This window comes from Brienomyrus brachyistius, chromosome 10 (genome assembly GCF_023856365.1).
Source record: "Brienomyrus brachyistius isolate T26 chromosome 10, BBRACH_0.4, whole genome shotgun sequence".
In the NCBI taxonomy this organism is placed as follows: Eukaryota; Metazoa; Chordata; class Actinopteri; order Osteoglossiformes; family Mormyridae; genus Brienomyrus; species Brienomyrus brachyistius.
The window spans coordinates 7481748-7495931 of NC_064542.1; the positions used below are offsets into that span (position 1 = coordinate 7481748).

A 14184-nucleotide genomic window follows, 5' to 3' on the forward strand; every position below is an offset into this window, starting at 1 on the left:
CATCCATAATAGCATTTTATTATCGTTATCCATCCATCCATCCATCCATTTTCCAAACCGCTTATCCTACTGGGTCGCGGGGGGTCTGGAGCCTATCCTGGAAGCAATGGGCACGAGGCTGGGAACAACCCAGGATGGGGGTCAGCCCATTGCAGGGCACACTCACACACCATTCACTCACACACACACGCACGCACGCACACCTATGGGCAATTTAGGAACTCCATTTAGCCTCAGCATGTTTTTGGACTGTGGGGGGAAACTGGAGTACCCGGAGGAAACCCCACAACGACATGTGGATAACATGCAAACTCTGCACAAATGTGACCCAGGCGGAGACTCGAACCTGGGTCCCAGAGGTGTGAGACAACAGTGCTAACCACTGCAGCACCATGCCGCCTATTATTGTTATATGAATGTCAAATACAAAATGATGGCTATCTGTGGGGATTATATGGTTCTAGCGTACAGTGACGTAATCTTGCTGATTTGGGTGGGCAGTTTCAGTTTAATACGTAAAATGCGAATTCCTAGAAAACTGTTCTGGACTGTACCCATCCCTATTTTGTGGTCTGCGTAGCGTCTAGCTGGCATTAGCTGGCATTAGCTGGCATGACGAGTGGTTGCTGTAGAAATGTAGAAGACATGCACTGGGTTAATTAATGGAGCTAATAGCTGGAAAGGCATGCCAAGCGAAACAGATTGAGTATCCCGAAATGAAGCTGTTGACTGGGGAAATATGGCAGCCGCCCCCAAAGCCAGCGTCCTCCCGCTTCGAGAGCCAGGCTCATTTCAGCAGAACTTGCTCCACGCATCTGTGACCGTGCTCTGAACCCGATTCACAGGAGACGGACGTGGCGCCGGACCGGAGGCTGCAGCGGATCACCGGTGACGAGGCCGGTCAGATGGAGGCGTGGTGCCGCGTGAGTCGCATCAACGGTGGCGCCTGCTACATGGACTTCTTCTTAGCGCTGGCCATCTGCAACACTGTGGTGGTGTCTACAGCCATGCACCCGAGGCAGAGGGTAAGCATCCTCAGAAGTGGCTCTGCCCCAACCTTCACTTATCACATAGAAATACGGTAGCCATTCAACTATGATGAAAATCAATAAAACTAACGCAATAAAACATAATGTCTTGTCAGTTGGCGCTTTTCCGCTGTCAACAAGAACTGAGCCCTACCACAAACTGGTGGTTTTCCATTGCAAAGTATGCAAGCCGTACAGTACCTGACCAGTGTGTGTGCTGACACGATCCTGCTTATTAGCAGGGCCGAAAATATGACCAAACCAAGCTGGTGCAGTGACTACCATCTGATTGGTCAAAATGTATGGAGATACTGTTTTTCTGTCTCCATATGCATGGAATATATAAAGGGACAAAGGGCATATTCTATATATTATTAGTAGCATCACACATGGCAATGTATTGATGCATTACCAAAAACTCAGAATCTGAAAATTTCTAACGTCCTAATTGAAGAAGTACTATAGAACGGCCGAACAGAATGGATTTGTACTGCAAATTTGCCAGTGATGTAACGAATCGTAGTCGATCTATGATCCGTACAGATACCCCTCACGGTTCAACACGCATGTGGACTAATTATTGCAAAGTTTAATCAAAATAGTGTGAGATGCATTTTTTCTGCTGCTATTACTTTGTAACATAATAATTCCCTAAATCTCAATGGTACAGAGGACATGCATTCTGGGTTTGAAATTCATTTTGCACAATAGGGGAGAATTCCTCCCCCACCCCCCTTATATGTAGCGCATGGAAGGGAATTATAGATTTTCAGTGGGAATGCAATTACAAATGTGCCAATTCAATACCCTTAACCATGGAGTGTTTTGTGTCGACCCTCTCACTTCAGACGAATGCTGTTTGTGTGTCTAATTACAACTTTTATTTTCCAAAGATGACAGCTTCTGTTATTTTGTGATCTCAAGAAAATAACTGTGATCTCGAGAAAACAACTTTGGCTAAGCTGAGATCACGAGAAAAATAAGTCATAATCTCGACATAACGAGACAGAGAAAGGTAATGAGGGATGTCCTCTATGGACTCCCGTACGACGCGGAGGTGCAGTGAAAAGATACAAAGCAGTTGTGTGTTTACACGAATGCAGCATATTGAAGGTTCCTTGCTGTAAGTGTTCTCAAAGTTCTTTAAGTAACAAATGGAAAGCTAAGTTTTATTTATCCGTGCCTCAAAACTATGATATGATTTGTTGAGAATATATGCAACCTAATGCTAATTACATATGCGTGTCTGCGTGTCATGGAGAGCAAGATGAGTTAGGCGAAAAGAGAATTTCCCCAAGGGAGTTAATAATATGCAGTTTCCATGCCTGGTCATGTGTCGAGTTTCTTAGATCATGTGACCTAAAATTTGCTGTGTAAACATTAAATTTACATAGACAGAAATTGATAAGCTACCTTGTTAGTCCATTGATGTATCCACCAACAGAATAATTCATATCCACTTTTGTGAGTCAGTGGCTTATATTTACAGTGCATTACTTATGTCCAGACTGATCATTATTACCATCCATTCTTATTTATATGTGATTTATGAGCTTCTATTGGAGCGCAAAAACCAGGCAAGGTCATATGAATCGAGTTGTGTTGCACATGAGCAATTGAGCAATTCTGCCTTTATACGAGTCGTAGAAACAGCACATAATGCATGTTATGAACTAGTGGATCGGGTGGTGTGAGTATCCCATGATGGGGGTGTTAGCATGCTGGAGCTCATAGCCACATCACTCTGCCCTGGGTACAATGCTAAAAAAAGGACGAGAGTATGGCAGTCAGGGTGTGGGGCAGCGACAGTGGGAAGCTTAAGGACCACTATTAAACTACACCCCTGATCTGCGGATGCATCTGTGCATATAAACCCAGATCCATAGCCTCTTACTTTTACCCATAATTTGTCTTTGGTAGACATATAAAAGTGGTCAAAAGTGACGTGAACCCTAATTATTTATTTAAACTTAGTCATTTTTAATTCAGTAGAAACTATGTCACTTAATCACAATCAAATAATGACATACATCATGAAATATTACACGAGTGTGTTAATCTGCAAAGTGGATACATTGTACACAGATCGGGGCAAGAAAAATGAAAATGAAACAAAAGCAACTAACAGAAAAACCTACCAGCGCCTGCAAAACCACAAACACTAAGACTGAAGCTTTTTGTTTGTTTGTTTGTTTTTACACAAATTGATTGTAAAGATCTGTTTCCCAGTGTGCAGAATCTGGGGAAAAAAGCAGAATTATTCCCGATCGGTTTGAGAATTACCCACCCCTGTGATTCTGCTACGAAGCCCTGGAATGCTGTTTAAAGCTTTTGTAGTTTAACACCGAACATGGTTCTTGATTTATTATGTTCGTATTCCAGTGATGATTATTGTTCCACAATTTTTAAAAATCCTTGTAATTTTAATGACCCACTTCTTATAAATGTAGTATTGTAAGATCACATTCAGTAGTTCAGAAATGTATTATTTAAGTTTTATGCTCAATTAAGTGCTCTGTTTCATGCACCATTTAATCAAAATTATATATACTGCTAGTGATGTCATTGTACCAATTACATATAGCAGATTCTGTAGAGGTGAAATTCTGGCAGCAGTTAAACCCCAGTGATCTATGAGCACAGCAGACATTCTCTGTGCTAAATGACTCCATATCTGTGCTTCCTTTCAGTCAATGCACAGTGCTGGCAAAGATAGGAGGGCACCTGCAGACAGCCTTAATGCCTCAATCAGTGTTTCCCAGTCCAGTCCTCGGGACCCACAGATGGTCCATATTTTTGCTCCCTCCCAGCTCCCTGTCAGACAGGCCAGATGCCTGCTGGGAGCTGGAGAAGAGTAAAAATGTGGAGTATCTGCTGGTCTCCAAGGACCGGCTTGGGAAACACTGGCCTAATTTAAGGAGCACCTCAAGGTGTCCTTTTGGACTGCAGTAACATGTGGAATTTTGAGGAACTGTAAAAGTGCCCTGTTTGAATTCTGAAATGTGTTATTTTTTTTTCCACGACACACTTTCAAGTCTGTCTTTTTATTCATCTCACATGCTGGGCTGGTGCTCACACTGCTTAGCGTTCAAATCACGTCCCAGCAGATGGTCTTTTCCAGGTCATATTTGAAATGCTACTGAGAAGTGAGTGAGGCCTGCGTGCTCCTCTCTCTGGGCGTGCCCACTCTCTCCCTCCTCTCTCTGGGCGTGCCCACTCTCTCCCTCCTCTCTCTGGGCGTGCCCACTCTCTCCCTCCTCTCTCTGGGCGTGCCCACTCTCTCCCTCCTCTCTCTGGGCGTGCCCACTCTCTCCCTCCTCTCTCTGGCCACGCTTGCGCACTCCTGTCTCTGGGCCCTTTCGCTGGCTCCTGTCTCTGGGCCCTTTCGCTCACTCCTGTCTCTGGGCCCTTTCGCTCACTCCTGTCTCTGGGCCCTTTCGCTCACTCCTGTCTCTGGGCCCTTTCGCTCACTCCTGTCTCTGGGCCCTTTCGCTGGCTCCTGTCTCTGGGCCCACTCCTGTATCTGGGCCCGCTCGCTCACTCCTGTCTCTGGGCCCTTTCGCTCACTCCTGTCTCTGGGCCCTTTCGCTCACTCCTGTCTCTGGGCCCTTTCGCTCACTCCTGTGTCTGGGCAGGCTCACTTGCTCGTATCTCTGGGCGCGTTTACTCTGGGCATCTTTTGTCGATTCTAATGTATGTTTGAATGCTGAAAAACCAAAAAAAAAAAATTATCACAAAACAGGTAAAATCATTCCTCCTGACAAGGAAAAATGTGATAGAAGGTTATTCACAAATGAAATCCTTACTCAGATGAGATTCAAGGCTTGACGTGGCCAGCTGTGAAACGGCCTCCGGTGTCCAGGTCCATCCTCCCCACTCAGAGTAGTGTTTTTGACACATGTTCAGGTTTTTCTTGGTTCTGTTTGTGATTCTGTGTCTTTGAACGGCGATTCTCTCTGATTGGTTGTGATGATGCGTGCCGGATTTCCAGGTGACAGGCCCCTTGAACTTCTCTACCACGCTGAAGTCCCTGGGTCACATTCAGACCCTGCTGAAAAGGCTCGGCTCCCTGAGCCACGTCATCTCCTCGCTGCACTCCATCTCCGAGAAGAGCAGCCCCACCACCCCGGCCAGCCCACCCAGCCCAGCGGCCTCTGGTCCGGCGGGAGACAAGGAGGACATGGGCGGAATCACGGACAGCGGCTCCCTGAACACCAGTCTGGAGGACAGTGAAGCAGATCTTCCACCGACGGAGGAAGCGGCCACGGAAAGGAGCACCGATCCCAACTCGGACGGACTGTGCTACGAGGCGGAGAGCCCCGACGAGGCTGCGCTGGTGCATGCCGCCAGAGCCTACGGCTACACCCTGCTGGCTCGCACTCCGGACCATGTCACCATTAGGCTTCCCCAAGGATCCTTGCTCACCTTCGAGATACTGGGCACTCTGGCCTTCAACTCCGTCCGCAAGCGGATGTCGGTGGTTGTGCGTCATCCGGTGACCAATGAGGTCGTCATCTACACCAAGGGGGCTGACTCGGCCATCATGGAGCGTCTGGCTAAATCAGCAGGTAGGAAAAACACCAGGACCTTCAGGTCCTACTTCCTGTTCTCCGTTCCGCTAGCAATTCGTTAGCGTCTTTGAGGCCCTTGTTTCTGATTAAAAATGTACATATTTTAATGCTGACGACCCGTTTGTATCCACTGGACACCAAGACTATTCTCAAACCCGAAAGAAATTAGTTTTGCCTGTGCCGTTGATGCAGGTGTTTTGTTCAGCACGCTGTTGTTTTCCGACGCGGCACCATGTGAAGTTTATATTTGTTGTGTTGGAAATGATGCGTATATGTCTCGAAAAATTCTCCCCAGTAGATAAATTTGAAAGTAGAATACATCACGTTAATTCTGCTAACAAACTACGAGTAGATCACTTAAGAGTATGATAAAAGCCCCCTGGCAGAGAAAAGCTGTCTTTAATATTGCCCTTTAACTTTTATCGAAGTTGAATCGAGTCTTTAAAGAGCACTGTGCTACTTCTCACTGCTTGTGTTTAGGATCGCTCATTTAGAGGCAGGTCTGTTTGAAACGAAAGGCTCGTGTTTCATTTCTTTTGTGTCTGTGGCTCTACCTCTTGTATAGATTCCAAAAATAACACATTGACACTCTCACTGTAATCTCCATCAAAATGCAGTGCAGGGCATTTTGCCTGCCACTGGAGAAAGTTTCCCGTAAAAGAAAATGTGACTTTTTCTTCATCTGTTCTTTTTCTTAGCCATGTAGTTATGTAGATACATTGATTCTGCTAGGTAGCTCTGAAGTCTTAGCATTGGAGCAGGCAAATGAATGCAGAGAGGACGATACGCGCACTGGACAGGTGCTCATGCGCGGATATCGTTCTCTCCCCTTCAGTTACATTAGCGACAGCTAGACTCCACCGGCTATTTCAACTGGGATGGAGGTGCTAAATAAAAATAGCCGAATCCTTTCATTTTCCCAGAAAACCAGCCGGAGGAGAATAAAAGAAAAAGGATTGCCGCTAAGACACAGAGGCACCTTCACTTGTATGCCAAAGATGGATTACGCACTCTGTGCATTGCTAAAAAGGTAAATATTAATAGCAAGCATACAATAAAATGTATAGCGTAAGTTTTGGGTTTGTTTGACAGTGTAATGCCTGCTTCTTGGTAGCTTCTTATCTATTTAGTTGCTTAGAAACTGCTTTCTCATGCTTAGCATGATTGCAATCCATTTAAACAGCAGGATATACATTTTAATCTTACTAGATTATTGAATTTCCTGCTCAAAAATACCCTTTTCAAGAACCGAGCAGCAGGAGCTTTCATTGGCTTGAGCCTGCAACCTTTGTGATTTGAGACCTGGAAAGGAAATTCATTTATCCTCCTGACTTTCTGTATGGTGCCTGTGGTCCCATCGCCTCCCTTCTCAGATCCTCCTGACTTTCTGTATGGTGCCTGTGGTCCCATCGCCTCCCTTCTCAGATCCTCCTGACTTTCTGTATGGTGCCTGTGGTCCCATCGCCTCCCTTCTCAGATCCTCCTGACTTTCTGTATGGTGCCTGTGGTCCCATCGCCTCCCTTCTCAGATCCTCCTGACTTTCTGTATGGTGCCTGTGGTTCCATTAACTCCCTTCCAGGTAATGAGCTTGCAGGCCTATACTGACTGGTTGGCCGTGAGACAGGAGGCGGAGTCTGCCATTGACAACAGAGAAGAGCTGCTCATGGAAACTGCAAGTCATTTAGAGACTAACCTGACTCTGATAGGTAAGAAACATCTTCAGTATGTGCAGGAAATAACATATATTTTCATAGTTACCTCTCACACCTACCCTGGGGTCAAATTGACCCCAAAGGCACATGTCAGGTGATTTCTCACAGTAACATAATTGTTGTATGAGCGTGTAATAGATGCACATTTTGTACTGTGCAGTGATGCACCTTTTAAACATCATACTTTATTTAAGGTATTACGGCAGTTTACCTTGCTTTCAAACTGTCAGCAAAACCTTCTTTGTCCTTGTGAGAAAAAGCCAGTTAATTTATAATAATAGCTATCATTTGTGATTTATGGTTTAGAGTCTCGATAAGCTTTTATTTATGAGATAATATAGAATTTGACCTTGTGATTTATTTGTTTTAAATACCCTGGGGTCTGTCTTTAAACTGATGCTGTTGTACCTTAAGAGCAGGTTTGGGTACAAAGTTGTAGGCTCCTGATCAGACTCCATGAAAAACATAGAGGACATTAGTAGGAACATTATCCTCTAGTTGTCTTGTGTGTCATTTTATACACCTCATTCCCATAGCAGTCAGTCTGAAGGTGTGCTTAATTGTGCCTGGAAACAGCTGTTCAGTGTTGCTATTCATGTGCACCAATTGTATTACGAAAGTTGTAATTGGTGCAGTACAAGTATTTGGCTCCATCCTAATTTTCAAACGTCCTGCAGCTACTGAACATAATGAGCCCTGTATTTTTGGTCACATTCATTTAGGAACCACTGGGATTGAGGACCGGCTACAGGAAGATGTCCCAGCAACTATCGCATCACTGCGGAAGGCAGGGATTCAGGTGTGGGTGCTGACTGGTGACAAGCAGGAGACTGCTGTCAACATAGCCTATTCCTGCAGACTGCTAGACCAGAGCGACGTGGTGTTCACTCTCAGCACAGCCAGCCTGGTACAGTATCACTCACAGAAAGGACAGTGTGTCTGTTTGTCTGACACTGGGGACACACACTTCGGGAATTTGAGCTCTGAAGGTCCTCAGGATAGACAAATGTCTGAAGTGCTGTTCAAGTGTCTCTTGTAGGAAATCAAACAATCACTCAATCTTTATTTATATAGCACTGTTTTAACCACAGGGTTTACATGGTGCTTTACAGACATTTAAGAGAAATGAATTAAAAAATAAACATACACTGGGAAAAATAAAAATATTATCAGTAGTGATCCATCTGATCTATGAGCCACTCGTGAAAGTGTGTCGAGCGGATCAGTAGAGTAGCTTATGTACTTTATTGTATTTGCATAGAAAGAAGCAAGTCATTAAGATCTAAATAAATAAATGGACAACTAATAAATTATCTAAATAATTCCAGTCCAGGTGGCCCATCTCAGGTCTTTCATAATCCATCTTTGGTGCTGAAGTGCTTCTTGTAACTGTTACACTGTCACACTTTGTGCTCCTTGTAACTGTAACACTGTCACACTTTGTGCTCCTTGTAACTGTAACACTGTCACACTTTGTGCTCCTTGTAACTGTTACACTGTCACACTTTGTGTTCCTTGTAACTGTTACACTGTCAAACTTTGTGCTCCTTGTAACTGTTACACTATCACACTTTGTGCTCGTTGTAACTGTTACACTGTCACACTAGGTCTCAGCTAATCGTTGAGTATTTTTGGCATTTTATTTTTATTTTTTGAGGAGGCCAAAAAGTCATACAGATTTTAGTTAAGCTCACAGTCACAAGGTGCATAAGAAGTGCCTGTTGAATGTCTTATTATAGTTCCATAATCAGTAGAATAATGTGGATTATGCCAGTGTAATAATGCAGAGAGGCGACTTTGTGTTTGACAGTTTGGACAAACCTGCTACCCAGCCTGATTCGGTATTGCTGTGGTCCGTTCTTCCACAGGATGAGTGCAATTCGTTTTTGGACTGTACCCTGGAGGAGGTGAAGAGGTATGGCGTGCAGCCCCCGTGGCAGAGCGGCTCCCGTGGCCCCGCCTTCGGCCTGGTGCTGGAGGGCCACACGTTGGGCCTGCTGTTTGAGGCTGGCCTCCAGCTCCGGCTGCTGGAGCTCAGTCGCCACTGCCGCTCGGTGCTGTGCTGCCGTGTGACGCCGCTGCAGAAGAGCGCCGTGGTCAAGCTGGTGCGAAACAAGCTCAAGGTCATGACCCTTTCCATAGGTACTGGCCTCCATGTTCAAACAGATTATCTTGCTCATTTCACTTCCTCTACTCATTGGGGGCTTTGGGCAGGGATGCAGTGAAGCGCTTTGAGATAATGTAATGTTGTGATAATGCACTATACAAATAAAATCGAATTGGATTGAAAATTGTCAAACATTACAATAAAGCGGACAGAATAGTAACCAGGGTCGCTGCCCCGCCCCCCCCTCCCCAATAAATGTACACTAATTAGTTTAAATAGTGTGGTTTTTGTAAAAAATCAGACCCCCCTAGTAATAGCTTACCCCCCTCCATCATAAATCTCTAGTGATTATACCATCCGCGCAAACGAGATATATATTCATTTGTTGTGTTAATTAAAAAGACAGTGCATAGGTGCTTGTTTTTGCGCGAGGGCCATCAGCTGAAAGCGTGTCGCCCGCAGGCGATGGCGCTAATGACGTCAGTATGATCCAGGCCGCGGATATCGGTGTTGGCATTTCCGGCCAAGAAGGGATGCAGGTTTGTCACCACGCTCTTCCTCCTCTTCTCTCTCCAAGGGCATGTGTGTTATTCCTAAGCTAAGTTGGCTTGATTAGCAATATAAGACAGGTCTTAAAACGTGACATTATCTGTTCCTCTGCCCTTTGTCTTCAGTGACTAATAATAACGTCGTAAATTGTCGTTGCTCTACAGGCAGTTATGGCCAGTGACTTTGCAATATCTCACTTTAAACACCTCAAGAAGTTGTTGCTGGTGCATGGACACTGGTGCTATAGCAGGCTGGCTAGCACCGTCATCTACTTCTTCTACAAGAACGTGGTAAATATGTTTTAAAAAATCATCAGCCTGTTGTTTCTCATCCATTCTTTACACGGTGCCTCATGTGATTCGATTTTGTTTACTTGGTTCATGTTTCTCATCTCGTTTCAGGCGTATGTGAACCTCCTTTTCTGGTACCAGTTTTTCTGTGGCTTTTCTGGGACAGCAATGATCGACTACTGGCTGCTGATATTCTTCAACCTGCTCTTCACTTCCGTCCCACCCATCGTGTTTGGCATCCTGGACAAAGATATTTCAGCCGGGACACTACTGAGTCTCCCAGAGCTGTACAAAAGTGGCCAGAACTCAGAGGTCAGATCCCGTAGCAGGGGGCCAAACTTTAGTCGTCTTCATAAATGCCTGCAGTCAACTACTGCGATGTTTCAGTGATGAGTTGATGTTGCAGCGTAACATGCATCGTTTTCCCAATGAAGATTTTATCTTATCTGCACATGTTTTCGCTTTATAGAGCGAAAGTGAAGAGAGAGTACCAGATGTATGTCAAGGTGAAAGTAGACTTTCTTCTATGCTGTTTCTTAGGGTTACAGGCATTCCACATTTTGGGTGGCCCTCCTGGATGCCTTTTATCAAAGCCTGGTCTGCTTTTTCGTTCCATACCTGGTAAGAATGTTAAGAGGATCCCAGTGCTAATTGCTTTTCATGTTTCACGTGCTTAGCATCGGGTGTTATTTGCTTTCTGATGCACATGTGTCCTTCGTGTCTCTTTGTAGGCTTACCAGGACTCAGACATTGACATCTACTCCTTTGGGACGCCCATGAACACGGCCTCCTTGTTTACCATTCTGCTGCACCTGGCAATAGAAATAAGGACCTGGGTCTGTGTATATCAGATTAACGTGGAATTTACATTTCATTCAGCATTCCGCTCTTGTTTGTGAATCGGCTCACAGTATTGTTCATGCTCTGGTTAGCTTTCAAATGCATAACTGCAAATGTGCAGCACTGTTCAAATTACTCATTTAATGTGTCGATCTGGGTCACATTCAGGTGGCATATCGCATAAATTTCAAACAGGATCAGTTCTGTCGTGCCAGGCATAGTTAAGCTATATATCAACACTGAGCACCGTATATCGTAGCAAAATGAACGGCGTTTGTCAGGATGCGGAATGAGCGTGAGGTGTCTCTCTTTCAGACGGTAGTGCACTGGGTGGTCATGGTAGGCAGTGTACTGCTCTACTTCATCATCGCCCTGTCCTACAGTGCCCTCTGCATCGACTGCAACCCTCCGTCCAACCCCTACTGGATCATGGAGAATCAGATGGCTGATCCAGTCTTCTACCTAGTATGCATTCTCACCACGGTTCTGGCCCTTTTGCCCAGGTAGGACCCCCGTGTGATGCTTTATTCAGCCTGGAAAGGCTGGCAGGAAGGATCTAGAAGGAGCTCCCAGCTCATGTGGGCTTTTAAAATTAGAACGCAGCCATAACTTCCCGCACCAGGTGACCATGGCTAATAGTAATTTTTAAATTAGTAACAGGGCTGACTTTGTTATTCATGCAAGAGTGCTACTGTGGAAGACTTATTTGATTCTATAATTGCTATTTCACGTTCCGAGGGGTAAATCAATTTATTAAGCAGTTTAATATCGCTGGTAATCTTGCTTGTGCTGCATTTTAAATTTTTCACTATTGTAGGCATGAAGATGGCTCAGTCAATCGGTATGAAAACACGCACGTGTTAATTACAGGCCTCATGTAATTACAATTAACTCTTACTAAACAATGGGAAGTCATATGCAGTGAGAAGCGTCATGTCGGAGTGATTTCACTCATTATGAGCCACATTCATGTTTTTGTTCGTCATCAATTCAGGCCAAAGTGTCTGTTCACCAGCATCTTACACCTGTTGTATTGTCATGTCGACAATGTAGAATTGAAAGTCCAAATTCGGGGAGACTGCTTGTAATTTAAATAGATTATTATAGATTGAGCTCTTGGATGAGCAAAGGTGTCTTTTAATTAGAATAGATTACATTTTTCGATTTCCTAGCAGGTGTTTTTCTCCAAAGTATAAGACTCTTACCCAAGTGTGTCCATCAGAAACACGCCTGCAGGGCACCTTCGGATGCGTAAGGCCGCACATACTGTCAGCAGCAGCGTGACGTTCTGCTCCCCCCCTAGGTACACTTTCCGTGTCCTGCAGGGCACGCTGGCCTTGTCTCCCTTGGTCCGCGCTCGACAGCTGGACACACTCTCCCCGCAAGTCAGGGAGTCCTTCATCAGAGAATGGAGGAGCCAGGAAGACGCTTCTGAAGCTGCGTCTGACCAGGTACTGTCCTCCCCAACGGGGCCAGGCAGCCCGACAGAGCCCACAGTGGACCGGGGCCTGAGTCTGCACAAGGATGGTAATGAAGATACGGAGAAGCCTTTCAGTCCCGGACACAGGCGATCGATCAGCACCATGACGATCTAGAGGCGGCTGTGACACACTGGACCTACTGTATTAGCCCTGTACTGGGACTCGAGCCGCTATGAAATGCCACCAGATCAATTGGTCCGTCAATGGGACCAGACATGGTCCATCTGGGAAAAGTACTGTTCGCATGCAAATCTGAGCTAAATCAAGTGTTTATTTTTTTACTTTTAATGATATTTTTTAAATATCAAAAATACTTGAAGGAATTTTTTTTTTTTGTAGTTCCATGTACTTCATATAAAATAAAATAAATTTTTTGGATCTCTTCCAGTGTTGTGCAATTTAGAGAGCTTCATGTGTTTACTGTCTGACAAAACACATTTTGTCTTTAATATGTATTTTTACTGTTTTGATCGTGCTTAGTATGTCGAAGGATGACCATTTTCCTGTCAGATATCTGACAAATAGAAGTGTTTCACTTCTCTTTACATTCCCCTTCTCCCCTTGTTTTTTGACCGATTTGGGTAACATCAGAGACCCATTTTTACTTTGTGTCTGTTTTTTTGATGTAGTGATTATATCATGTTTACACTGTGCAGATGATTCAAAGCTGATGAAACACAGACGGTTTTGGGGACATTCTTCCGTTCCTCTTCGTCATTCATCATTAAGTTTTGATTAATGCTCAGGGTCAAGACGAAAATGGCATTTGAATTTTACAATGAAGTATTGCAGGGTCTTGGATGTCCTGCTCTTCTGTATCTGAAAGAAATTGTGACAAACCACCAGAACAAATAAAACGCGAAGAAAATAAAATGTAATTGTGTGATTTTGTGCAAAGCAAGTCAGGTAAAGAGTGTGGCTGTCAAATGCTGGTGTTTTTTTATATACTGTATATATATAATTTTTTCTGGCTGTGGATCAAGTGTGATTTCCCACTAGTCATTATTTATACAATGGATCTTGTACGTCACTGTGGATTAAACCTTCTGCTAAATAAAGTAAATGCAGTACTTCTTACTATACACAGCCCAGAATTGCACACGATACAAAGTATTTGTAAAATATTATAATACAGGAAATATATCAGTTCCTGCCTTAGGGTCTTTACTGTAGAGATGTAATGTGGAGTTTTTTTCAGCAGTAATCCATCACAGTGTGGTTTTGTTGTTCCATGAGGCATTTATCACGTAAAGTGCACTAAGTCAGGCGATACCCTACTGGCACTTGAAGAACGTGAAGAACGTGGGCTGGTGGAGCTGCTGAAGCACGCTATTAATGTGTGAGGCTGGGGCCAGGGGAAGCAGGGACTCCTGGGTAGTGTTTTTCTCATTCAAATAACCCATCCATCCATCTTTCAGCTGCTTGTCCTGCTCAGGGTCTCCTGTAATCCCCGTAACTGTGCATCTTCGTTAGCGACGATAGATGAGTAGTCAGATTGTGGGTGAGGGGTGCATTCCTTCGCCTGAGTGCTGGAAAGACATTCCTGGCACCAACTTGTGAGTACTGCTGGGAGGCCGTGATCATTTATATCATCACACGTCATAT

At 44.6% G+C, this 14184-nt stretch overlaps 1 protein-coding gene across 3 annotated transcripts in view; it reads left to right on the forward strand.

The window, feature by feature from the left end:
• The window catches only part of atp10b (ATPase phospholipid transporting 10B), a 64684-nt gene extending 51227 nt beyond the window's left edge, over positions 1-13457 (forward strand). For all 3 annotated transcript variants that reach the window (XM_049028814.1, XM_049028816.1, XM_049028817.1), the window contains 13 exons: positions 846-1025; positions 5020-5596; positions 6523-6629; positions 7180-7306; positions 8035-8219; positions 9181-9454; positions 9882-9958; positions 10133-10258; positions 10370-10570; positions 10799-10879; positions 10990-11094; positions 11414-11601; positions 12402-13457. In XM_049028814.1, the coding sequence (XP_048884771.1) occupies positions 846-1025; positions 5020-5596; positions 6523-6629; positions 7180-7306; positions 8035-8219; positions 9181-9454; positions 9882-9958; positions 10133-10258; positions 10370-10570; positions 10799-10879; positions 10990-11094; positions 11414-11601; positions 12402-12693 (2520 nt within the window). In that variant the 3' untranslated portion in view covers positions 12694-13457. The remainder of the gene's footprint in view (positions 1-845; positions 1026-5019; positions 5597-6522; positions 6630-7179; positions 7307-8034; positions 8220-9180; positions 9455-9881; positions 9959-10132; positions 10259-10369; positions 10571-10798; positions 10880-10989; positions 11095-11413; positions 11602-12401) is intronic.
• The last annotated feature ends 727 nt before the right edge of the window (positions 13458-14184 follow it).